Source organism: Diospyros lotus, chromosome 4 (genome assembly GCF_014633365.1).
Source record: "Diospyros lotus cultivar Yz01 chromosome 4, ASM1463336v1, whole genome shotgun sequence".
Lineage (NCBI taxonomy): Eukaryota > Viridiplantae > Streptophyta > Magnoliopsida > Ericales > Ebenaceae > Diospyros > Diospyros lotus.
Window position 1 is genome coordinate 7,336,420 of NC_068341.1, and position 22,081 is coordinate 7,358,500.

The 22,081-nt window shown below is 37.0% G+C and overlaps 1 protein-coding gene across 2 annotated transcripts in view; it reads right to left on the bottom strand.

Annotated features, from left to right (window-relative positions):
- LOC127798954 (probable manganese-transporting ATPase PDR2) overlaps positions 1-22,081 on the bottom strand; it is a 36,666-nt gene that overhangs the window by 7,157 nt on the left and 7,428 nt on the right. For both annotated transcript variants that reach the window (XM_052332612.1, XM_052332613.1), the window contains exons 8-19: positions 19,442-19,546; positions 19,229-19,339; positions 19,055-19,141; positions 18,758-18,940; positions 18,427-18,477; positions 18,176-18,301; positions 17,118-17,197; positions 16,908-17,016; positions 5,068-5,196; positions 4,312-4,377; positions 4,003-4,074; positions 2,550-2,701 (exon numbers count right to left, since the gene is read on the bottom strand). In XM_052332612.1, the coding sequence (XP_052188572.1) occupies positions 2,550-2,701; positions 4,003-4,074; positions 4,312-4,377; positions 5,068-5,196; positions 16,908-17,016; positions 17,118-17,197; positions 18,176-18,301; positions 18,427-18,477; positions 18,758-18,940; positions 19,055-19,141; positions 19,229-19,339; positions 19,442-19,546 (1,271 nt within the window). The remainder of the gene's footprint in view (positions 1-2,549; positions 2,702-4,002; positions 4,075-4,311; positions 4,378-5,067; positions 5,197-16,907; positions 17,017-17,117; positions 17,198-18,175; positions 18,302-18,426; positions 18,478-18,757; positions 18,941-19,054; positions 19,142-19,228; positions 19,340-19,441; positions 19,547-22,081) is intronic.

Genomic DNA, 22,081 nt, shown 5'->3' on the forward strand with positions numbered 1-22,081 from the left:
GCTTTGTAGCTTCGAAATCTACAAACCAAGAAGGTTCGCCATGATAGATGAAAAAGAAGAGGATTGAGACTTTGTCTCTGAAGATTGAGGCAAATGGCCACAGTGAGCCCCAGGTGCAAACCTTATTTCAATCAAGAAAGATTTATTAGACTCATTGGGAGTAGCTATAAAGACCTGTGGGTCATACCGTAACATACTACCACCTCTGCCAAAGTTTGGACTTGGAGTACATTGGAAGTTTCTATCAAACCTATGATAGCATCTGTCCACAAAATGATCAGACTTCCCACATAATTGACAATAAATTCTCCTACCAGAAGACCTGCCACGGCCTTTTCCTCCTCTATAACCACCTCCATATGGAACAAAACCACCTCTATTAAGAAAACCTCCTCTATTAGAACCATTCCCATTCCTAGACCATTGAGAGGCAATATTAACATGCATAGATGGCAATGCACTAGAATCAAAACCAAGCACAGAAGAACTAGACATATTCTTTGTAGCAAGTCTTTGTTCATACATCAGTAAAAGATATTGAACCTTCTCTATATTTATTTCATCCATCTAATAAGTAAAAAGGCTCACGATAGTCACATAATCATTGTCTAACCCATTGAGAATAGCCATCAACAGATCTTTATCATTTAAAGATTCTCTAATAGTAGCTAGGGCATGTCCTATGGTCTTAATTTTCAAAATATAATCATTGACAGACAAATTTTTCTTCTTTATAGATCTTAATTGTTGCTTCAATTGAAATGATTTAGCAACAGTTTGCTAAAAATAAAGGTTTTCAAGAACGGTCCATACTTCAGCAAATGATTCACAATGAATCACCCATGCAAGAACTTCTTTCTCTATGGTAGAAAATAACCAACCTAGTAACAACTGATCTAACTTGATCCAATTGAGGTACTCGGGGTTGACAACCTGAGCCTTGTGATCGGAGGTGGCTAAATCAAAGATGTACTTCAAAGGTGACAGAGATTTGTTAATGAAAGGCAGCAGATCAAATGCCCTAATTGTGGCCAAGATCTACGCCTTCCAGAACAGATAATTTCCAGAATCTAACTTGATCGGTATAAAATTGAATGCCTTCACCACTGCTGAGAAGTCGAACTGTGATGCCGATGACAGAGTGGAAAAAGAATGAGGTAGAGAGGAAGAACTAAATTCAGGATTAGAGGCCATCGACGCTAGTCTAGGGCTCTGATACCATGAAGCAAGAGCTTCACGATGGATAAGAAGAAAATGTGAGAGAAAAAGAACCTCGCTAAACTTTATTGTATAGAAATATGAAATCAATACAGAAACTGAAATTAAGCTATTACGGGTATTTCCCGCTCTTCTCCTTATGGGTTGAGCTCAATTCAGTGGGTCAGGCCCAATCGCACAAGGTCCAGTAGACCTCGAGCTGAGTTCGTCGAAGAGAGCTCACACATTGCTGGAGCCCGAGCTCGGATCGCAGGGCCAAGCGACCTCCCAGAAATGCCTCTAGCTCGTCGGCCTATCCGAGCGAGCTCCCAACTACACTTCGAGCGAGCTCCCAACGACTCTTGCAATTCGTCAGCTTAACCGATCAGCTCGCATAACGAGAGGGTCATATGCCAGAGAATATTAGTAAGCTAGGGGCCGTCCCAGCTGGGCCATTCAGGCCCAATCTAGCCCTACCCTCTCGACTCATGGCAGTCCCATCCTGGCCCCTTGCAACAACATCATTACAGTCGTGTCTGGATTTCCGTGCGTTCACCTTAGATCTCATCCTCATTAATGACGGATCTCATCCACATTAATGAGGGTCCCGTCGGCACCTTGCTGCTACATGGGCGTTTCCGCCGACGTTGGATATTCTGTCCCACCACCTGCAGATGTACAACACATGCAGGAGGACATCTCTCCTCCTCCCATATATCAACCAGCGATTCCTAGAACCCAGATATGCTTTTTTCCTTCCAACTTACTAATACTCTGCATTTTTTACTTACCCGTTCACTGACTGGGGGCATCGGAGTACCTTGCAGGGATCGGCCAGCGGGTCAACCAATCGAACCAGATAACCCATTTTCTCCCTATCGGATTCATTACACTAGTGCGGGCCAACGAATCACGATCGACCAATTCCGAACGTCGACAGAAGCTAAGTTTATATACTTAAAAAGAACCTCGCTAAACTTTATTGTATAGAAAAATGAAATCGATACAGAAACTGAAATGAAGCTAAGTTTATATACTTAGCTTAACTGCCTAACAACCTTAAAATGCTTAAAACAAATACAATAGAATCACAACTAATAATGGTTGCATTAATTCAATACAACACCAGTATAATAACAAAGACTACTATTGGCAGCTTATTAGACATCAATTCCTTCCACATCGTTTTTATATGCAGCCTTACCCTTGCTTTACAAAGATGGGGCTTCCACAATTCAAATCTTAAACCTTCCGGTCACAAAGGAGCAACCTTACCATTGTGACCAAGGCTCATCCCAAAGAGAGAGAGACTTTAACAAAATGAAACTCTCCACACAGAAAGTAAAACCTACCTGTAAGTAATAATCTCAGTCTCATCTGGAGAAACCCACTCATATCCTCCACCATTCTTTGCCTGACCAAGAATCAATGCTGGTTTGCTAATAATATGAACTTGACTAGCAACATGACAGGCTGTCAAAGCTTGATCGCCAGTGATCATAACCTATAAAAAAAATTATGTTAAGCTACAATCCAGAGAAATAAAGTTGAAGAAGAGAGGTACTGCTGCAAATGTAACTTCTTTTCCATTAAACTCAAACCATGAGGTCTAAAGTAATAAGCACATCTTGCACTCATAAATAGCATATACTTCCCACCAAATTTGGTTTATAACATGGCACTCCTTTCATCTTTTGCAATATAACATGGTATCAAGGCTATTCTATCTCAATCTTCATTCAGTAGGTGTTGTTAATGCTTGCGGTATTTGCTCTTCATTAGTGACTATTTTGGTGTGTGTGCACGAGCACACACTTGTGTTTCCAACCTAAGTTGGCAGACAAGTGGGATGGCATCCATTGGCAGAGCATTTATGGTGATGTGCATGATCAATGAGGTAGTTTTCATGGATGGCAGTCTGCAGAACAAGGACCGGTCCCAAAGTGGCTCTCTTAGTCTAGATCAAATTAACCTTGCACGCCAACCCTCTAATTCACAAGCTAAGCATAAATTCCAATTAAATCCATGAAAGTTTTTGAGTTCAACTCTCAAATTCCAAGTGGATTCTATTTTATGCCAATAGGAACACACCAGATGTATTGTCATAGTACTAAAAATATTTATATGTTTATAGATAAATAAATCAAGTCACATAGGCAATCCATCTCACTTCTATAATATTGTGTGTATATTTAGCTTTGTCCAACCTAATTTTGGGTTCAAAACTCTTTCTAGTAAAGAATATATTGACCATGACAATTGAGGCCATGTTTTGGGCTTAAATTTATTTATATGTAGTACATAAAGTAAGCAGTGTTCATGCCCTTCATACAACATTAATTCAAGAAAATCAGCAATCTGGCAGTTTTAAAATACAGCCAATTTCATATTTTCTTAATCGACAAAATTGAGACCCTTTCATCCCTCAGAACCCTAAACCTCAAACTTGCATGACCTAATCACCCACAGATTTAATTGTACGTCACCTTTTTCCTAGTTTCCTAAATCAACCAGCCATACACCACTCCAATTCATAAGACTTGCACTTCCACTGCCATTTTCTTCACTTCAACTTTGTGTATAGTTAGATTGGATATTTATTGAACAAGTGATGCTATTATTGGACGATGCTGGTATTGGGTTACCATCAAGTATTTCCAAACTATCAAAAAAAAAAAAAACTAACTATATGTTTTACAGTCCAGACTTCAACCCACAAATCATAACTTCTGCAGTAACTGAAATATAAATATCATATACAAGAGAATGCATCAATCTAAGTAGATCTGAAGAAACACCACTCACCAAGTCATGTGATGATCCTTTTAGCTCTGACAACACAGTGGCTGAGTCTCCTCTAATTGGACAGTTAAATACCTAAAATCCAGACAGCAACAACAACAATCACTTACCCACAGGGCCTGGAAGAAAAATAAGAAAAGGGGGGGGGGGGGGCAACAACAGTTGCAAGCCTTAATCCCACTAGTTGTAAATAACTAAAACCCAAACAAACAAAACAAATGATTAGAAACAACTATTTAAAACATTAACAGGTAGGTTGAGACACACCTACATAATTACAGAAAAATGCAAAATATAGAATCAACTTTTTACCGCAAAACCAGCAAAAATGAGTCCACTCTCCACAACATCTCTATCCAAGCCTCTAGCTTCACTAACCTTCAGACAAGAAAAAATAAATATTCAGCAACTATTAAGCATTATAAGCATATACTATCAAATGACTAGTGAAAATATATATAAGGAAGCGCGCCTTCATGTGTCAGAAAGTCTTGGTGTTTTGTGTAAGCGGGTGGATGTGTAGTAGTTGGGGGATTTTGTCTGTGTCTATATGCATGTGTGTGTGTGTGAAAGAGAGAGAGAGATAGAGAAGGGAAGGGGGGCCAAAATAAGATCAATAATGGATCAAAATGTTAGACAGGTTGTATCAGATAAAAATTTATGGCCCTTACACCTTGACAAACTTCTATCTAACCCAGAAAATATCATTTCCATCTCATGCAGTCTAACATTGAACAACGAATATCTTCATGTCTGTCTGTTTTTCCTTTTTCCTTTTTTCTCTCTTTCAAGTTGATTACATGTAGCCAACCCCACATAGTGGGATAAAGGCTTGGTATGTTGTTGAAGTGTGATTAAATGTCTTCATTTTAAATTAAATAGCCAATATAACTTTCAGACTGAAGGTCAACCCCAAGTCAAGGCCAGCCATGAAGAGACTAGTTGATTTATTGACATAACAAATCACTGTAAGTCAATCTTAACCAATATAGACATCATCAACCAACTTTCTTTTTCTTTTAATTAAAGGGAAAGGAAGAGGTAGTGGGCAAGAAGAAAGATTCTCACTGTCATTTCTGGAAGGAACTTGAAAGCCAGGGCCAAAACGCGAGATCCTTGACGTGTGTATTTCTTGTAGGTATTGACATATGAGGGTGGTAAATCAATGAGCCTCTCCTGAATAGTTTCTGGTGCACCCTGAAATAATTGGGAAATGTCATGTTAAAAATAGATAGAACAATTTAGCAAAGAAAATATAATTATACAAACAAAACTGAATTGCACTCTCCATTTCTTCTTTCCAGATTAGGTATCAATCCATAATCACCCCACTACAACTTGAGAACATCCATAATCAGTACTATAGTCACCCCACGGTCATCAAAGGGTCTTACAAAATCATCTTAAAAGTTTCACATGTTGTTTTGCTTTTGATAAAATGTTTTGATGATGAAAAACTTCTTTGGAATTTGAAAATGATTAGTGAGATTAATTTGTAAGATATCTAAAATGGTTTTGATAAAATTGTTGTTCAAAGCCTTTATATATTCCATTGATGCCAAAGGATAAAAATCCTAAATGTCCTTTCAATATAAAATCCTTTGTGGAAATATTTTATCTCTGTAAACAACATTATGGCATCAAACAAAAGTTATTTTGAAATCAAATGAATTGTTGTATGAAATGTGTCAAAATTATTTTGCTTTTGATATTTTTTTTATGATGAAAAACTTCATGATTACTTATTGATGAAATTCATCATGTTGAAAATCTTTGATGGAAAATTCTTTCATAATGAAAATCTTCATTTTTTACGATGAAAAATATTTTCATGTCATCTTCATTTTCAAAATGAAAATAAAGTGTATATTCTTGAAAATGGAAAATCCATTTATTGCCTAAGGATATTATTTCAATCATTTTGTCAAATCATATAAAGTCCTTAGTGACAATCTCTTGGACAATATCTTTTTGTCATTCAATATATATTAATCAAATGAATGAGTATATAAGGTTTGTTGAAAATTAGTTTTAACATTTGCCTTAATCTCTTTTTAAAATTCAAGGCAAAATTGTCGACCCTTTCAAGTCCATTTGTCGACTGTTTTGTGCCTTAATTGTTTGGGTTGTTTAAAATAGTCAAAATTGTAGTCTTCCTTGAGGAAACAATCAACCGTTTCTAGCCTTTGGCCAAAAACAGTTGACAGTGCCTGAGACTAAGGGTGTGCAATCGGTTATAACTGAACCGAACTGACAAAAAAACTCTAACTGAATTGAACCAAACCGCATGTAATAACCGAACCAAACCAACCAACTAATCCCAACTAACCAAAATCTAAACTGAGTTAACAGAACCGATAACCAAAAATCAATTGTGCAAAACCATAAATTGATACAAAAATTAATATAGAAACAAACCGATTTATAGAAATTGATACAGAAACAAAGGAACAACATCAATTGATACAAAGAAATGCAAAACCATTTATAATGAGGAAGAACCGAAGGAAATACATACGAGAGAATACAAACCCGTAATGCAAATAAATACATCAAGAAACTAACCTAACTGAAAGTCAAAAAAATTGAAAAATCTTTCAAAACCCTAACCTAACTGTCGATACTAACCTTTGTCGGCAACCAATCGTCGTTGGTGTGGATCGATCGTCCAAGCACAAGAAAGGAAGAAACACGAAAGTGAACGGTGTGGGTCAGGTCGGTCGTCGATGTTGGTCGTCGATTTAGGTTTGACGAAGGAGATGAAGGGGACAGGGAAGGGAAAGGCGGGGCGGTCGATTGCTGACAGCAAAGGGAAAGGCGAAGGCGACGATTACCAATGACGACGGACACAAAATCCATTAGGATTTGATTTGTGTTGTAGGCTCTCTCTCTCTCTCTATACATATATATATATATATATCGGTCTTGGTCTCTCTCGAGTTCATCTCGATCCAGGTGAGTGACTCTGCCAAGCCTAGGTTTAAGGCTAGACTTGTGGCTAGGGGATTCACTCAAGTTCAGGGAGTTGATTTTAATGAAGTGTTCTCCCCAGTTGTGAGGCACACTTCTATAAGAATTCTCCTAGCCATCACCACTCAAATGAACTTATATCTTTGAGCAAATGGATGTCACCACAGCCTTCCTCCATGGGGACTTAGAGGAGAGGATTTTTATGAGTCAACCGAAAGGTTTTGAAGCTAAGGGAGAGGTGGAGAAAGTATGCTTGCTTAAAAAGTCCTTGTATGGACTTAAGCAATCCCCAAGGCAATGGTACCGAAAATTTGATTCGGTTATGTTAGGCCAAGAGTATTTTAGGAGTTCCTATGATTGTTGCATCTACTTCAAACACATCCCTTCTAGTATTTCCATATATTTACTGTTCTATGTAGATGACATGCTTATAGCAAGTCAAATCTTCTCAAGAGATCCAGCTTCTCAAAGGTAAATTAAGGGCTGAATTTGAAATTAAAGAGCTAGGGGAAGCTAGGAAAATCCTAGGAATGGAAATTTTAAGAGATAAGCTCCATAGGAAGATATATCTTTCTTAGAAATCCTACTTAGAAAAACTTCTAGTTAGATTCGGTATGGCTGAAGCCAAGGCAGTCATTCTGCCTTTTGCTGCCCACTTCAAATTATCCTCTAATCAATCTCCTAAAATTGAGGAAGAGAAAAAGGAAATGGATCATATTCCATATTCTAGTGCCGTAGGCAGCATGTATAGCATGGTATGCACTCGCCCGGATTTAGCTCATGGAATGGGTGTCATTAGTAGATTTATGGCAAATCCAGGGCAATCTCACTGGATGGCAGTGAAATAGATGTTTAGATATATTAAAGGATCTATAAGAAATGCTTTAACTTATGGTGGAGCTAAGTTAGGAGATAAAGCCAGCATCTTAGGATTCTCGGATGCCGACTATGCTGTCGACCTAGACAAAAGAAGATCAACAACAGGCTATGTCTTTCAGCTGTGGAATTCTACAATTAGTTGGAAGTCAGGCTTGCAGCATGTGGTAGCATTGTCTACCACTGAGGCTGAATACATAGCTGTAGCTGATGCTATAAAAGAAGTTATGTGGCTTAAGGGTCTAGTTAGTGAGCTCCTAGGGATAGATGTCAATGCAACTTTGATATGTGATAGTCAAAGTGCCATACATTTGTCCAAAAATCAAGCCCATCATGAAAGGACTAAGCATATAGATGTAAGACATCATTTCATAAGACAAATTGTTGAAGATAAAACTGTTTTTCTAACCAAGATTGCAGGTGAAGACAATGCAGTGGATATGTTTACAAAACCAGTCCCTTCAGCAAAGCTGAGACACTGCATGAGGATCCTTCAGATAGATCCAGGAGGGCAGTGTTGATTCTAAGAAGTGAAGATCATTTCAAGGCTGAAGATGAAGTCTAATCGAAGTGCAAATGGGTGGAGAATTTGTTGTGTCATTTGTATTAGATTAGATTAAATGGAAATCATGTACTTTTGTATTGCTGTATATTTTCTTTCCTGTTGTAGCGTTAGATTTAATTGCTCTTCTAGAAGGTTTGTTTCTAGAAAGAGGCAGTCGTTTCTGAGTTAGTTATTCTGTTAGGCGGCTGTTAGTTAGGTGTTTTTAGTTTTATCTTGTGCTCCAACCCCTATATCCTATAAATAGGGGTCGTGGATAGGAGTGAAGGTAGAGGAGTCTTTAGTGCGCCTGTATTTGTGAAGTATTGCTTCCGGTTTACTGTCTTGATTTGGGGATTGAGTGCAAGAGGTAGGGAGTGGCTGGTTCTTAGCTTGTATTCCCTGGTTTCCCTATAGCTTTCAGTGTATATGGGCGGGAGGGGTTAAGTTCTCGTTATAATCATCCTTTGGGTGTTTCAAGATAGTGGATTTATGTGGTGCCTAGCAGTCTGAATGTAGGTCTTGGATTTCAAGACCGAACCAGGATAAACCTTGTTGTTTCGTGTGTGTGTGTTTCTCGCTTTGTGTTGTTTGCTTATGCTTTCTGTTATCAGTGTGTTCTTGGGTTATATATATATATAGCGAGCTGGTTGAGTTGAGAGAATTAAGTGTGGGGCTGTGAAATATTCTAACAGAAATAGATTTGATAAAGGTAGCAGGAGAAAATAATGCTGCAGATATGTTTACTAAAGCAGTACCAATGTCAAAATTACATCATTGTTTGAGGCTCTTACACATTTATGTGTGTGAATGATTAGTTGTTTTGCAAGTCCAAGAAGAGAGCAGATTGATGGAGCCGGATTCTAGAAGATAATCATGCAAAAATGGTGGAGATTTGTTGGGTTTTTGCATGGAGAATTATTTCTAGAAGATGAAGAAGAGAACCTATTAGAATGAAGATGAAGTGCAGCTGGATTTCTTCTAAGTTAGATTAGTTAACTTAGATGTTATATTATAAGGGATATTTTAGTCTTTGTATAGGCTAAATAGTTAGTCTTGTAATTACTACCCCTATGGTTTATAAATAGGAGGCGAGGGGGCTGAAAGTCGGCAATAATAATCATTCTAATTGTTTTCTCTGAATGCAAGTGAGATTGCCGAGAGAGAGAGAAAGGATTAGAGGGAAAATTTGTCTTTGTATTCTCTTGTGTGAGGGCAGTGAACTTGTGTGAGAGAGAAAAAAAGTGTTCTTGCAATCTTGTTCAAGCGGTTTCTAGTGGATTTAGCTCTGGGGATCAAGGTTGGATGTAGGATTGCATATTGCAATCTAAACCAGGATAAATCAGCGCCTACTGTTTGGTTTGATTGCTCTTTTACTTGAATTTCTTTGTTGTTTTTCATTTCCAATTTATAATTTGTTGTGGGTTGATTTCTGGGTGAGGAGTGGAGAGAGATTGGCAAACTAGAGTGTTGAATTGGGTTTCTAAGAGCTCCTAATCTTAACATATTGGTTGTACCTTAGGTTGTTGTAGTGTTGTACTTGCAGTTTGTTACTAACTGAAGGGATGAAATAGCCTATAAATAGGCTAAAGTAGGAGAGAATAAGGCATTGATGAATGAAATGAATTTTGTTTACCCTCCCAAATTCTCTCTTCCTCTCTGTTTCGTCTGAACTCTCTCCCTTTCTTCTAAATTCTCCCTCATTTTTTCTGCTTGCTCCCCTATTTCTACCTAATTCACCTTCGAATTCCTCCAAATCCCATTCTAAACCCTAGGTAAACCCTAAGATTGTGACAATAAGGTAGTGGACTAGGCTGGGTGAGTTGAACCACTATAAATCCTTTGTGTTGTTTTTGTTTGTTGATGTTTTGCCCGAGTTATTGTGCTGAAAGTCTAGAAGAAATCAGCAGATAGAATGAGGGTGATCGGATGGCAATTAGGATGCAGGGTTTATCCGTAATTAACTATAATAAGTAGGGGTATTTTAGACTTTGTATTAGTCGATTATTTCCCCTAGAAAGGTCCGCCTCTTTAGTTTATAAATAGAAGGGTGAGGAGGCCAGAAGGGATCATCAATCATTTGTCATTCCATTCTCTTATTTCGAGTGCAGTGAGAAAAGAGAGAGAGTTGTGATATAGAATAGTTCTTGGAATCTTTTCGTGTGAGTATTGTATTTGAGAGATAAGAGGAGGAGAGTGAGGGATTCTTGAACTGATTTCTGAAAGTTCTTAGCGGATTGTTCTCTTTGTCAGAGTGCTAGATGTAGTGCCATTTCTATGGCATGAACCAGTGTAAATCAGGTGTCTTGCATTGTGGTTTGCATTTGTGTTCTTTTTTTAAATTCTGTCAATTTTTACTTTCTGTTATTGTGAATGTGTTGTGATTGGTTTCGGTGAGAGTATTGAGTGATTCTTGGGTCATATTTGTGTTTGGTTTTAACAAACTAGTATCAGATCATAGGTTAATCAAGAAACCTATAGAATCTTTAGAATCCTATAAAACAATTGTCTACTATGACTTTTGCAGCCCCTGCTACCCAGTATAACATTGAAAAGTTTGATGGCACTAACGATTTTGGACTTTGGAGGATAAAGATGAGAGCCTTGATGGGAAACTTAGGGTTGAAAGAAGCCTTAGAACCCCAAAAACCATTCCCAGAAACTGCTACTAATGAACAAAGATTATAAGCAAGTAATTGAAGGCAAGAAATATGTGAAAAGGCTTTCAACACCCTAATCTTGAGTTTAGGAGACAAAGTCCTAAGAGAAGTGTCTAAAATGAAAACTGTCGAGGCTTTGTGGTCTAAATTAGCAAGCTTGTATATGACTAAGTCTCTCTCAAGTAGGTTATATTTGAAAGCTAAGTTCTTTACTTTCAAAATGCAAGAAGGGCAAAAGCTCCAAAATCATATTGATGAATTTAACAAATTGTGTCTTGATTTGGAAAACTTAAGTATATCATATGATAAGGAGGACAAGGCCCTAATTCTGTTGCATTCATTGCCTAAGTCATATGAGCATTTTGTAGACATTCTAAAGCATGGCAGAGACACCATATCTTTAGAGGATGTTATAGGTGCCCTTAATTCTAAAGACTTGTAACAAAAAATAGAATTAAAGAACTTTGCTGGTGATGCCCTTACAACTAGATATAGATCTGAAAAGAAAGACACTAAGGCTAAGGGGAAGTCTAGATCCAAGACTAGAAATGGTAAAAAAAAAAAAAAACTTTAGATGTTTTCATTGCCATGAGGAGGGGCATATAAAGAAAAATTGTCCAAAGAAAAAGTAAGATTTTTCAGATAAAAGTAAACCAGAATTCTCAAACTCAATTTATGATTTTGACTACGATAGTTCGGATGCTCTTGTGGTATCAAGACATTCGGATAAAGAGGTATGGGTATTAGACTATGGTTGCTCCTTCCATATGTCACCCCATATAGAATGGTTCTTAAACTATAGAAACATTAGTGGGGGAGGAAAGTTTTATTAGAAAACAACCAAGAGTGTAGTATAAAGAGAATTGGGGACATTAAGCTTAAGATGTTTGATGGATCAGTTAGAATCCTGTCTTCTATAAGGTATGTTCCAGACCTTAAAAGGAATCTAATTTCCCTAGGAGAGCTAGCTAAGAATGGCTACAGCTATAATGGCTATGGGGATATTCTCAAGGTAGCTAGAGCATCACTTGTATGTATGAAGACAGTCATTAAAAATGGAATTTTTGGTATGATAGCTTCCACAGTATGTGGGGATGCAGCTGCAGGGGAAGAAAAGACCTATGAGCACACAAAGCTATGGCATTTTAGGATGGCTCATATGAGTATCCAAGGACTTAGAGAACTAGTTAACCAAGGGATCTTAGGCTCCGGAAAGGTAACAGATTTAGATACATGTGAATCATGCATCTATGGAAAATCTATGAAAGTAAAATTCCCTAAAAAGGCACTCCATATCTCTAAAGGCCCACCAGAATATGTCCATTCGGACTTGTGGGGCCCCTAGTCAAACTCTAACTCATGGTAGAGCTAGGTATTTCCTTTCTATAATAGATGACTACTCTAGAATGGTTTGGGTCTTTGTTTTAAAATCAAAAGATAATACCTTTGATGCATTTAAGACCTAGAAAACTATGATTGAAAACCAAAAGGGTGTAAAATTAAAGGTTATTAGAACTGATAATGGCCTAGAATTTTGTAATAAGAAATTCACCCAATTGTGTAATGGGAGTGGCATCCTAAGACACCTTACTGCCCCAGTAACCCCAAGCAAAATGGCTTGGCTGAGCACATGAACAGGACCCTTCTTGAAAGGGTAAGATGTATGTTGTTTCATGCTAGGCTTCCAAAAACATTTTGGGGAGAGACTGTTGCTACAGCAACCTATTTGATAAATCGATCACCTTCATCAGCCATAGATTTTAAGACACCTTATGAAATGTGGAATAATCATAAGTCAAATCTAGACCATCTTAAGGTGTTTGAATGTATAGCTTATGCACATATAAAACAAGGTAAATTAGAACCTAAGGCTAAGAAGTGTGTGTTTATCGGTTATCCATATGGGGTAAAGGGGTATATGTTGTGGAACTTAGAAGAAGAAATGCCTAGAACCATGGTAAGTAGAGATGTAACCTTTGATGAAAAATTCTTTTATCGATCAAGACAAGGCAAATAAGGAAAGGAAAGGAAAAAGCTGTAAATTTTGAACAACAGCATCAGGATGATATTGCTGTATATGATATTCCCTTAGAACCTATTCAGGACCAGTCAAGTGCTGGTGAAGGATCCTCAAGCCAGGATAGTCTTGATAGATCTATAGAAATTAGGGATTCATCAAGTTATGATGAAGAACAACACATGGATAGTGCTAGTTAAACGACACATGGACAGTGCTAGTTCAACGACACATGGACAGTGCTGGTTCATCAAGCATAGTAGGTGATTTAATTGAAGATAGGTATAATATAGGCAGAGAAGAATCAGTAGGCCACCAGTGAGATATGGTTTCTCTGATTTGGTGGCATATGCATTGTTAAGTGCAAATGAGATGGCTGGAGAAGAGCTTCAATCCTATGAAGAGGTTGTGAATTCTCAGGAATCTCAGAAATGGCAGGCTGCCATGGAAGCTGAGATGGAATCCTTAAGAAAGAATGAGACTTGGGTGTTAGTAGATAGACCCTTGGGAAAAAGAATAGTAGGCTGTAGGTGGTTATTTAAGGTAAAAGAAGGAGCTGGAGATAGCATTAAGCCTAGGTATAAACCTAGGCTAGTAGCTAGGGGTTTTACCCAAGTAGCAGGGATAGATTTTAATGAAGTGTTTTCTCCGATTGTGAGACACACTTCCATAAGAATTCTGCTAGCTATGACAATCCATCTAGACCTTTACCTAGAGCAAATGGATGTTACCACCGCATTTCTCCATGGCGAGTTAGAAGAAGAAATTCTAATGGATCAGCCTAGAAGGTTTGAAATTAGGGGCAAATAGGACAAGGTTTGCTTGTTGAAGAAGTCCTTATATAGACTAAAACAGTCCCCTAGGCAGTGGTACAAGAAATTCGATTCTTTTATGATAAGTCAAGGGTTTATAAGAAGCTCATTTGATTGTTGTGTCTACCTTAGGCATGTTTCCTCTAAAATAGCAATCTACCTCTTGTTATATGTAGATGACATGCTCATAGCAAGTCATTCATCAGTTGAAATTCAAAGTCTAAAGCTGAAACTTAGGTCAACCTTTGAGATAAAAGAGCTTGGTGAGGCTAAGAAAATTTTAGGGATGGAAATTACTAAGAATAGACATAGCAGAATCCTTCAACTATCCCAGAAAGCCTATCTAGAGAAAATCATGAGAAAATTTCATATGTTGGACGCAAAAGTAGTAAATACACCTTTTGCACAACATTTCAAATTATCGCATGCCCAATCTCCATCGATGAAGAGAACTTAAAAGAAATGGAGAGAATTCTCTATTCTAATGTTGTTGGCAGCCTTATGTATGCAATGGTGTATTCTAGGCCGGACTTAGCCCATGCCATGAGTGTGCTAAGTAGATTTATGGCAAATTCGGGGAAGGAACATTGGACAACTGTAAAGTGGGTATTTAGATATCTAAAGGGATCAATTAATAAAGTTTTAGTCTATGGTGGAGCTAAGGATTTAGAGGAGCCGAACATTATAGGATATACAGATGCAGATTATGCATCAGACTTAGATAGGAGAAGATTCACAACCAGTTATGTATTTCAATTGTGAAAATCTACAATTAGGTGGAAGACTAACCTTCAACCTGTTGTGGCATTATCAACCACAGAATCTGAATATATAGCTGTAACTAAAGTTGTTAAAGAGTTTTTGTGGTTGAAAGGATTGATTAGTGAACTCCTAGAAAATAATGTGAAGGTTATCCTAAAATGTGATAGCCAAACTGCCATACACTTGGCTAAAAATCAAAGCCACCATAAAAGGACTAAACATATTGACATTACGTATCATTTTATAAGAGAAATTCTTGAGAAGAAGGAAATTGATCTTATTAAAATTGCAGGAAATGATAATGCAGCAGACATATTCACTAAAGCTGTTCCCATGTCTAAATTACTTCATTGTTTAAGGTTGTTACAGTTTGATGTTTGATTGATCATGTTTCAAGGATATCTAGGAGAGAGTAGAACAAGAATGATGAAGTTCCAGATTTACTCGAGGCAAAATGGTGGAGATTTGTTGATGCTTTGCCCGAGTTATTGTGCTAGAAGTCTAGAAGAAATCAGCAGATAGAATGAGGGTGATCGGATGGCAGTTAGGATGCAAGGTTTATCTGTAATTAACTGTAATCAGTAGGGGTATTTTAGATTTTGTATTAGTCGATTATTTCCCCTAGGAAGGTCTGCCTCTTTAGTTTATAAATAGAAGGGCGAGGAGGCCAGAAGGGATCATCAATCATTTGTCATTCCATTCTCTTATTTCAAGTGCAGTGAGAAAAGAGAGAGTTGTGATATAGAATAGTTCTTGGAGTCTTTTCATGTGAGTATTGTATTCGAGAGATAAGAGGAGGAGAGTAAGAGATTCTTGTACTGATTTCTGAAAGTTCTTAGTGGATTGTTCTCTTCTTCAGAGTATTGGATGTAGTGCCATTTCTATGGCATGAACCAGGGTAAATAAGGTGTGTTGCATTGTGGTTTGCATTTATGTTCTCTTTTTAAATTCTATCAATTTTTACTTTATGTTATTGTGAATGTGTTGTGATTGGTTTCGGTGAGAGTATTCAGTGATTCTTGTGTAATATTTGTGTTTTGCTTTCTAATTTTCCAAGTTTTGCAAACATTGTTTCATACTTACTGTTCTATTGCACTAAAACCTCTTTTCAAGTAAAAATTTGATTTTAAAACACCCAATTCACCCCCCCCCCCCCCCCTGGTGAGGTGTCATTGTTTACACAAAGCTAACATCACAATTACCAACTCTTTACTTCTATTAAAATATATTAATACCACAGTAGATCACAAGCGTATAAAGAATTAAAAGGAAAGAGCAACCAAACAATACCAATGTTTAATAAAACTTTAGAGAAACCAGCAGCAACTTAGGACTGCTTGATAAAACTGAAGATAAAAGGCATTGGAAACTTTATTATTGAAGATAAAAACTATTTTCCACCAAGTATATTTGGCATCCAGTGACAAGTCTATCCCTTTTGACTTAAAAACGAGAAACCCCAATAAGCCAATTGTCAGATTTAAGTGGCTGGTGCTTATGCACTAAAAACAAAGAAGTAGGTCTTAGAAACTATAAGACATATTTAACTGCTTAAAACCTATATGTATCCAGTTATAAAATCTTATTGAATTACCAAATAGGGTCATATTTACTAACAACTCTCTCTTCCTATTGTTGCTTACGTAACTTACATTCTCAGGGAGGATGTGTTAATAAGACGGGGTTCCAGTTTAATTTTCAATATCAAAGGGTAACTACAGCAACTTATTCGTTAAACCCAACCCTCAAGGATGGGCAATGTAATTTAACCAAAGAGGAAAATATTATATGTACACTTTAGGTTGGGATGAGGCGAACCAATAGACCAAATACTTGACTCCCTTTAATATTGGGCCATCCAATCAAAAGGTTATATCCAGAACTAACTTCTATAAAAGCCTTGAGAAAGTAGGAAATCAAAGAATAATGACCAGAAACAAGAAAAGATTTAATCTTCAGCATAATTCAAGTAATAAAATAACACTCTACACTCATATTCCAAGATTGGATTTGGGTTCTACCTCCTAATAAGGGTCAAGTGAAAAAAACAAACATGTAGCCAAGCAAAAAAACAAATCAACAAAAAGTCTAGAAAAATACAAATCACGCAGGAAATAGAACACATTCATTAAAAAATACCACAATCAATAGTCAGAAAGAGATGATAGAAAACCACTAAAATACCTGCACCAATAAAAAATTCCAAGGATATCAAGAATATAAATTTCATTTGCACATCCATCTATGCATCAACTCGTACAATCAGATACCTTGACAAAAGCAATGAATTGCTCCTGAACACGAACAACAACTGCCATTCGTTTTAAGTGAGATGCAAAGTGGTGTCTCTGCACAATCTGAACAGCATTGCCACTTCCCCTGAAAATGTCAACCAATTAGGAATGAGGTAAGAAAAGGGTCATAATGACCAGTGATATCTTGGTACCAATTAAGTAAAAGAAGCGAGTATTGCAGCTTACTTTTTTGGCACAGCCTTCTCATCTGATTTATAGCTCCACTCTATTCCCTTAAGTGCAGCCTTTTCAAGGGGATCACCAACCTACATCACCGATTAGTAAAGATTACTATTTCATATGGAAGTACAGTGAAAGAAAGTCCAAATCGCATTTCTGGAATTTAGTATATAAATTACTCATTAAACATGCATCAAAGATTGTAAAAAAACCCAAACAGACTTGACTATTTTGCTTATAAGGTACAGTACAGCATTATGATGATAATGCCTGATCCTCCAAGCCATGTAAAACACAGCTGCAGGAAAGAGGACAAAATGTCCCCTTGATGCGTGTATTCTTGTTGTTCAAATCAGGAAAGATATTCCCTGCAGATATGACTTGAGTTTCAAACCTAACTGGTACCCTTCCTGAAAATGTCCAGTTCTTTAGATAACTGTTTTCATAGATGATCTGGAAAAAACATAGTGACATACCACCAATCAAATGTGACAAAGTCATAAATTTCATACATATTACTGGTATATTAACTTAGTGCTCCAACAACCAGTGTTGGTTAAACTTTAAACCTAATTAATAGCTCCTTCTGTCAACCACTAAGGATTCATACTATAGATAAGGCATTTTTTGTTTCCAAGTACTACACAAGGGAAACTATTCATAATTAATGAGAAAACAGTCACTTTATTATTTAACTCCAAAGAGAAACACAAGGCCGCCCAGGGAAGTGAGGCTCAGCTTTCGAGTTAAGAGACTGTCATGTTGGTATTGAGTTGGTATATTTTTGGAAGTGGCAACATTTGGTTCTGCAGTTGAATTATTTAGCATCCAACTCCAACTTAACTTCTAAGGATCGAGGTGATAAAGGACTACGAGCACAAGCACCTCCAATTAACCTGTATTTTTGACTGACATGAAAGAAACACCTCTTCCTCTGGGCAAGAGTGCAAGAAAAAGAGTAACAAGAAAGTAAGTCTGACAACAAATGGCATTGTCTAAAATGTGGCGCAGCCATAAAAAAAAAAAGGCACAATTTCCATGCATAAATAGTTTAAAAATCATACCAACTTGTTGTCCACAAATACCAAAGCATGACAAGAAGCAAGAATTTCCACTGTGCGGGCAGGCACTTTACTCATATCTGTTTCTAAATCCATACTGTCAGCCAATCCAACAACTCCAGAAAATTCCTGAAAAGCAGAACAGCAAAGAACCAAGAACAATAATAACTATAAAAATAAAGAATATAAAATAATCTTGAAATCAAATCCTTAACCAATGAAGGAACAAAATATTAGACTTTGAACAGCCTTACCATATCATCTGACGTCAGTGTTCCTGTCTTGTCAAAACAACATATATCAACCTACACAGGGACATTAAAGATCCACATAAAATACAACAACATTTACAAGTCTTAATCCATGAATTCTAAACCTCCAACTATCTCTATCCATCGCCATATTAAAGATCCACATAAATAAAAAAATTAAGAGTTACATGTGGTGGGCAACTAATTGAACCCTAATATCAAACTCACATAAATGGAAGTATAATTAAATGTGGAAAGTCCAAGTAATTTAGACCGTTCATACCATGCTAACTACTAATCCAACAAGAACATTCTTGCAATTAGCACTGCCTACCTTTCCAGCAAACGGGATTCGAAAGGGTTCTGTACAGAATATCCCACGCCGTGCCAGTGCAATGAGGGATGTATTAACAGCAATTGACAATTCCATTGGCAGCTCAGGTGGGATCACAGAAGTAATAATCAGTGAACAACTCAGGAATAGTTTGTATTTGCTCCTGGTTGGATCCTCCAGTCCCTGCATTAAAGGCATATCCCTGTTACCGCATGAAAATACATGGGCAGAATTTGGCTGCTAAATAAAAACTCACACTAAATCTATTCAGTAGCAGTTGCAGAAGCTTTTACATACCTTTTTAAGTACATAACCAGCAGCTATTACTGCAAACACGACTAAGAACATGATGAAAAGCCCACTTTCCCAGCTGTTAGCAGTTACCTACAACAAATGCAATCAAGTTTAGCTAATAAAAAACAGAAGGAAAATTCTAATGAGAAGCCCAACCAAACATCAAAAGTTGTTTACCCTCTCTGTAGAAAACAAAATAGTCCGCATCAGCTTCCCTTGGCTTGTTTCAAATCCAGTTCGTAGAATGACAGCCAAGCAGCCACCATCAGGGGTTTTCATGTGAAATGTCTGAGCCCAATGAGAAAAACAATGACAACAAAAATTGGATCAGAATCAGAAACTTCCAATATTGGGACACAAAAAGTAGAATAATACAATAAGATGAACAACTTTATCTGGTGTATGCTGCAATATCTTTGTCCCACCAAAAAGAACATGGTTTTTGTCTCGCCTAATTGATAACTTCTCCTCAGGTCCCATACCCATGACTGAAACCTGAAAAGATGATAACATGTCAAGAATTAGGAAAAGTACAGTGATATAATCAGTTCTAAAATAGACTTGCATCACATGCATAAGTTAGTAGCACCTGTCATCTATACCGTTCCATAAAAAGTTAGATGCAAATGTAGCTCAACAATAATACCACCACCACAAAGCATTAATCCCACTAGGTAAGGTTGGCTATACAGATTTTAGCTCACTAAAAATCTCCCTCCATAACCATATCCTTTGTAAAATCATTACATTCCATATCATGCCTAAGATGTCTTCAACAAATTTTCATTGGCTTTCGGCTTTAATCTACCACTTTTGCTACTAAAAAAATCAACTATAAGTCACACAGATATTCATGAAAACAGTGGCCCACTAACTCAGCTGCAGATGCCACTCTCCCCTCCACATAGATATCGCTTAGAAGGTAGAGAGAAATGGCGATAAACATAGAAGAAAACATCAACCACCACCCACCCCAAACCGAAAATAATAAATGATTAATTAATTAATTAATTAAAGTAAAAGGGGCAAAAGGTCATTCACAGAATCAAAAACAATAAACCCATATAATAAGACAAGAAAATGGTAAGTACTTCATTCTTTATCAGAAAACAGAACAAAAAATATGGTAAGTATCTGAGGACATATATGTAATTGTCTATTTGGCAGCAGTAATATAAAGCCAGTGGGTTGTGTCCTCTCTCTGCCTCTTCCATGGTGCATGTATTGTACTGCAGCTGACATATATCAAGCAAAATGTGTTCTCATGGGTTATAAGAGAATATGCTTCTACACCAACCAGTTGGCAAGAGCAAAAATTACAGTGGCTTTTAGGGGGGATTCTGGATCACTTAGCCAATTTCACAGCCTCAACACTGACAGTGAAAAGTCTGAAATAACTCAAGGAAACTATGATTCAAAAGTTCATATCTGCACTTCAATCATCTTTTCAGCCAATATCTGGGTAGATTTTTAGATTATTTCTTAGTGATGTATGTGCCTGTTTGCTTGATCATCCATTGTTTTTCTTTTTCTTTTTCTTTTTTTTTTTGCTAGATAATTGTTTTTTCCTTTTCTAGTTCTGTAGGGAAAGACAAATCTCTATTGCTAGTTCAGCTACTCAATAGTTTTTGGTCCAGCTTGTGGTTTTAATATTAGAGGCTGCAAAGGAACTCTAGCAATTTCAGAGGTTACAGTAATAGTTTTTTATGGGGGTAAGGACCCTGCATGTGTCAGTAAGTGGTAGAGAAAAGTGTGCCTACTAGGAGGAAGAGAGTCACACTATGGATAAGCGTTATAACATCATTGGCAAGCTATGAGCCATAAGTCAGCCTAATCCACTTGTGTTATCTTTTTTGGGCTAAACAAGAAGCATATCAAAAAGCACTGCCATAAAGGGGGTACACTCTATAGAAATCAACAAAACCCTTGGCCAAAAGAAGAACAGGAAGCTGAAACTAAAACACCTCATCCATAAAATGAGCAAACGATAAATCACAGAACAAAAATTAGACCACATAACCAAAAATTGAAAGGACAAATAGAGCCTTCAAGCAAATCTAAGCGGTCCATTCCAAAGCCTCAAACATTCCACTCCTTCCACCAATACCACATCATTGGAAAAGCCCTAAACCGAAGTCGTCATGGCCCATGAAAGCCCAGCAAGATGGGGAACGAAACACCAAACCTCTCTACCCATCAGGTAATGAAGAAACTAAGGATGAGTCAACTCTTTATTGGCCTTACATGCAATCTATTTTATTAATAACTAGTCAAAGAAGCACAGAAATATCCATGAAGGTGTCATATTGTGTCCAACACCTATGTTGGATATCAACACTAGTCAGACACTTTAAAATGCATCTCAGGCTCTCATCAGAATGTTTCTCATCATTTTTTGACTTTTTTATGACCAAACACTTGTGAGACACCTGTGTTGTGTTCATCACAGGATCTTGAATGCCCACACCTTAAACATTTTAGAACCAACTTATAAGTCTTTAATTATTGAAACCTGTAGTAGAACTTTTTAGTTAGAAATAAACATTAATTTGAGAATCTCTTACAAAATAAAAACAATATGATTTACATTCATTTTCCCTCTCACCTTTAAATTGTTTAACTTCAAGAATCTTATAATCAATATTATTGTTTTAAATATATATCAAGTCTTTCCTGAAACAGAGAGTAGAAAGGCAAGAATGAAAGAGAACTCGCTGATATCATATGGAATAAAATCAACCTCAATCATAATACAACCGAGAGGCTAGTTTACATACTAGCCTTAACCGCCTCTCCTACACCTTATACAGCAGCATGTAAATAGATTTAATCCTCTACATCTACAAATACAAATTAACAGTACAATCAACTGATAACAATATAAGAGATTACACAAATGTACTGTCTAGCAACAACAGTAACTATGTCAACACAATCTCTTCCACATTTCCTAATCTCTCTAATTTCCTATTATCCAGAATGTGCATTATCTCTATGCACAACAACATATCAAGCCTTTATCCCACTATA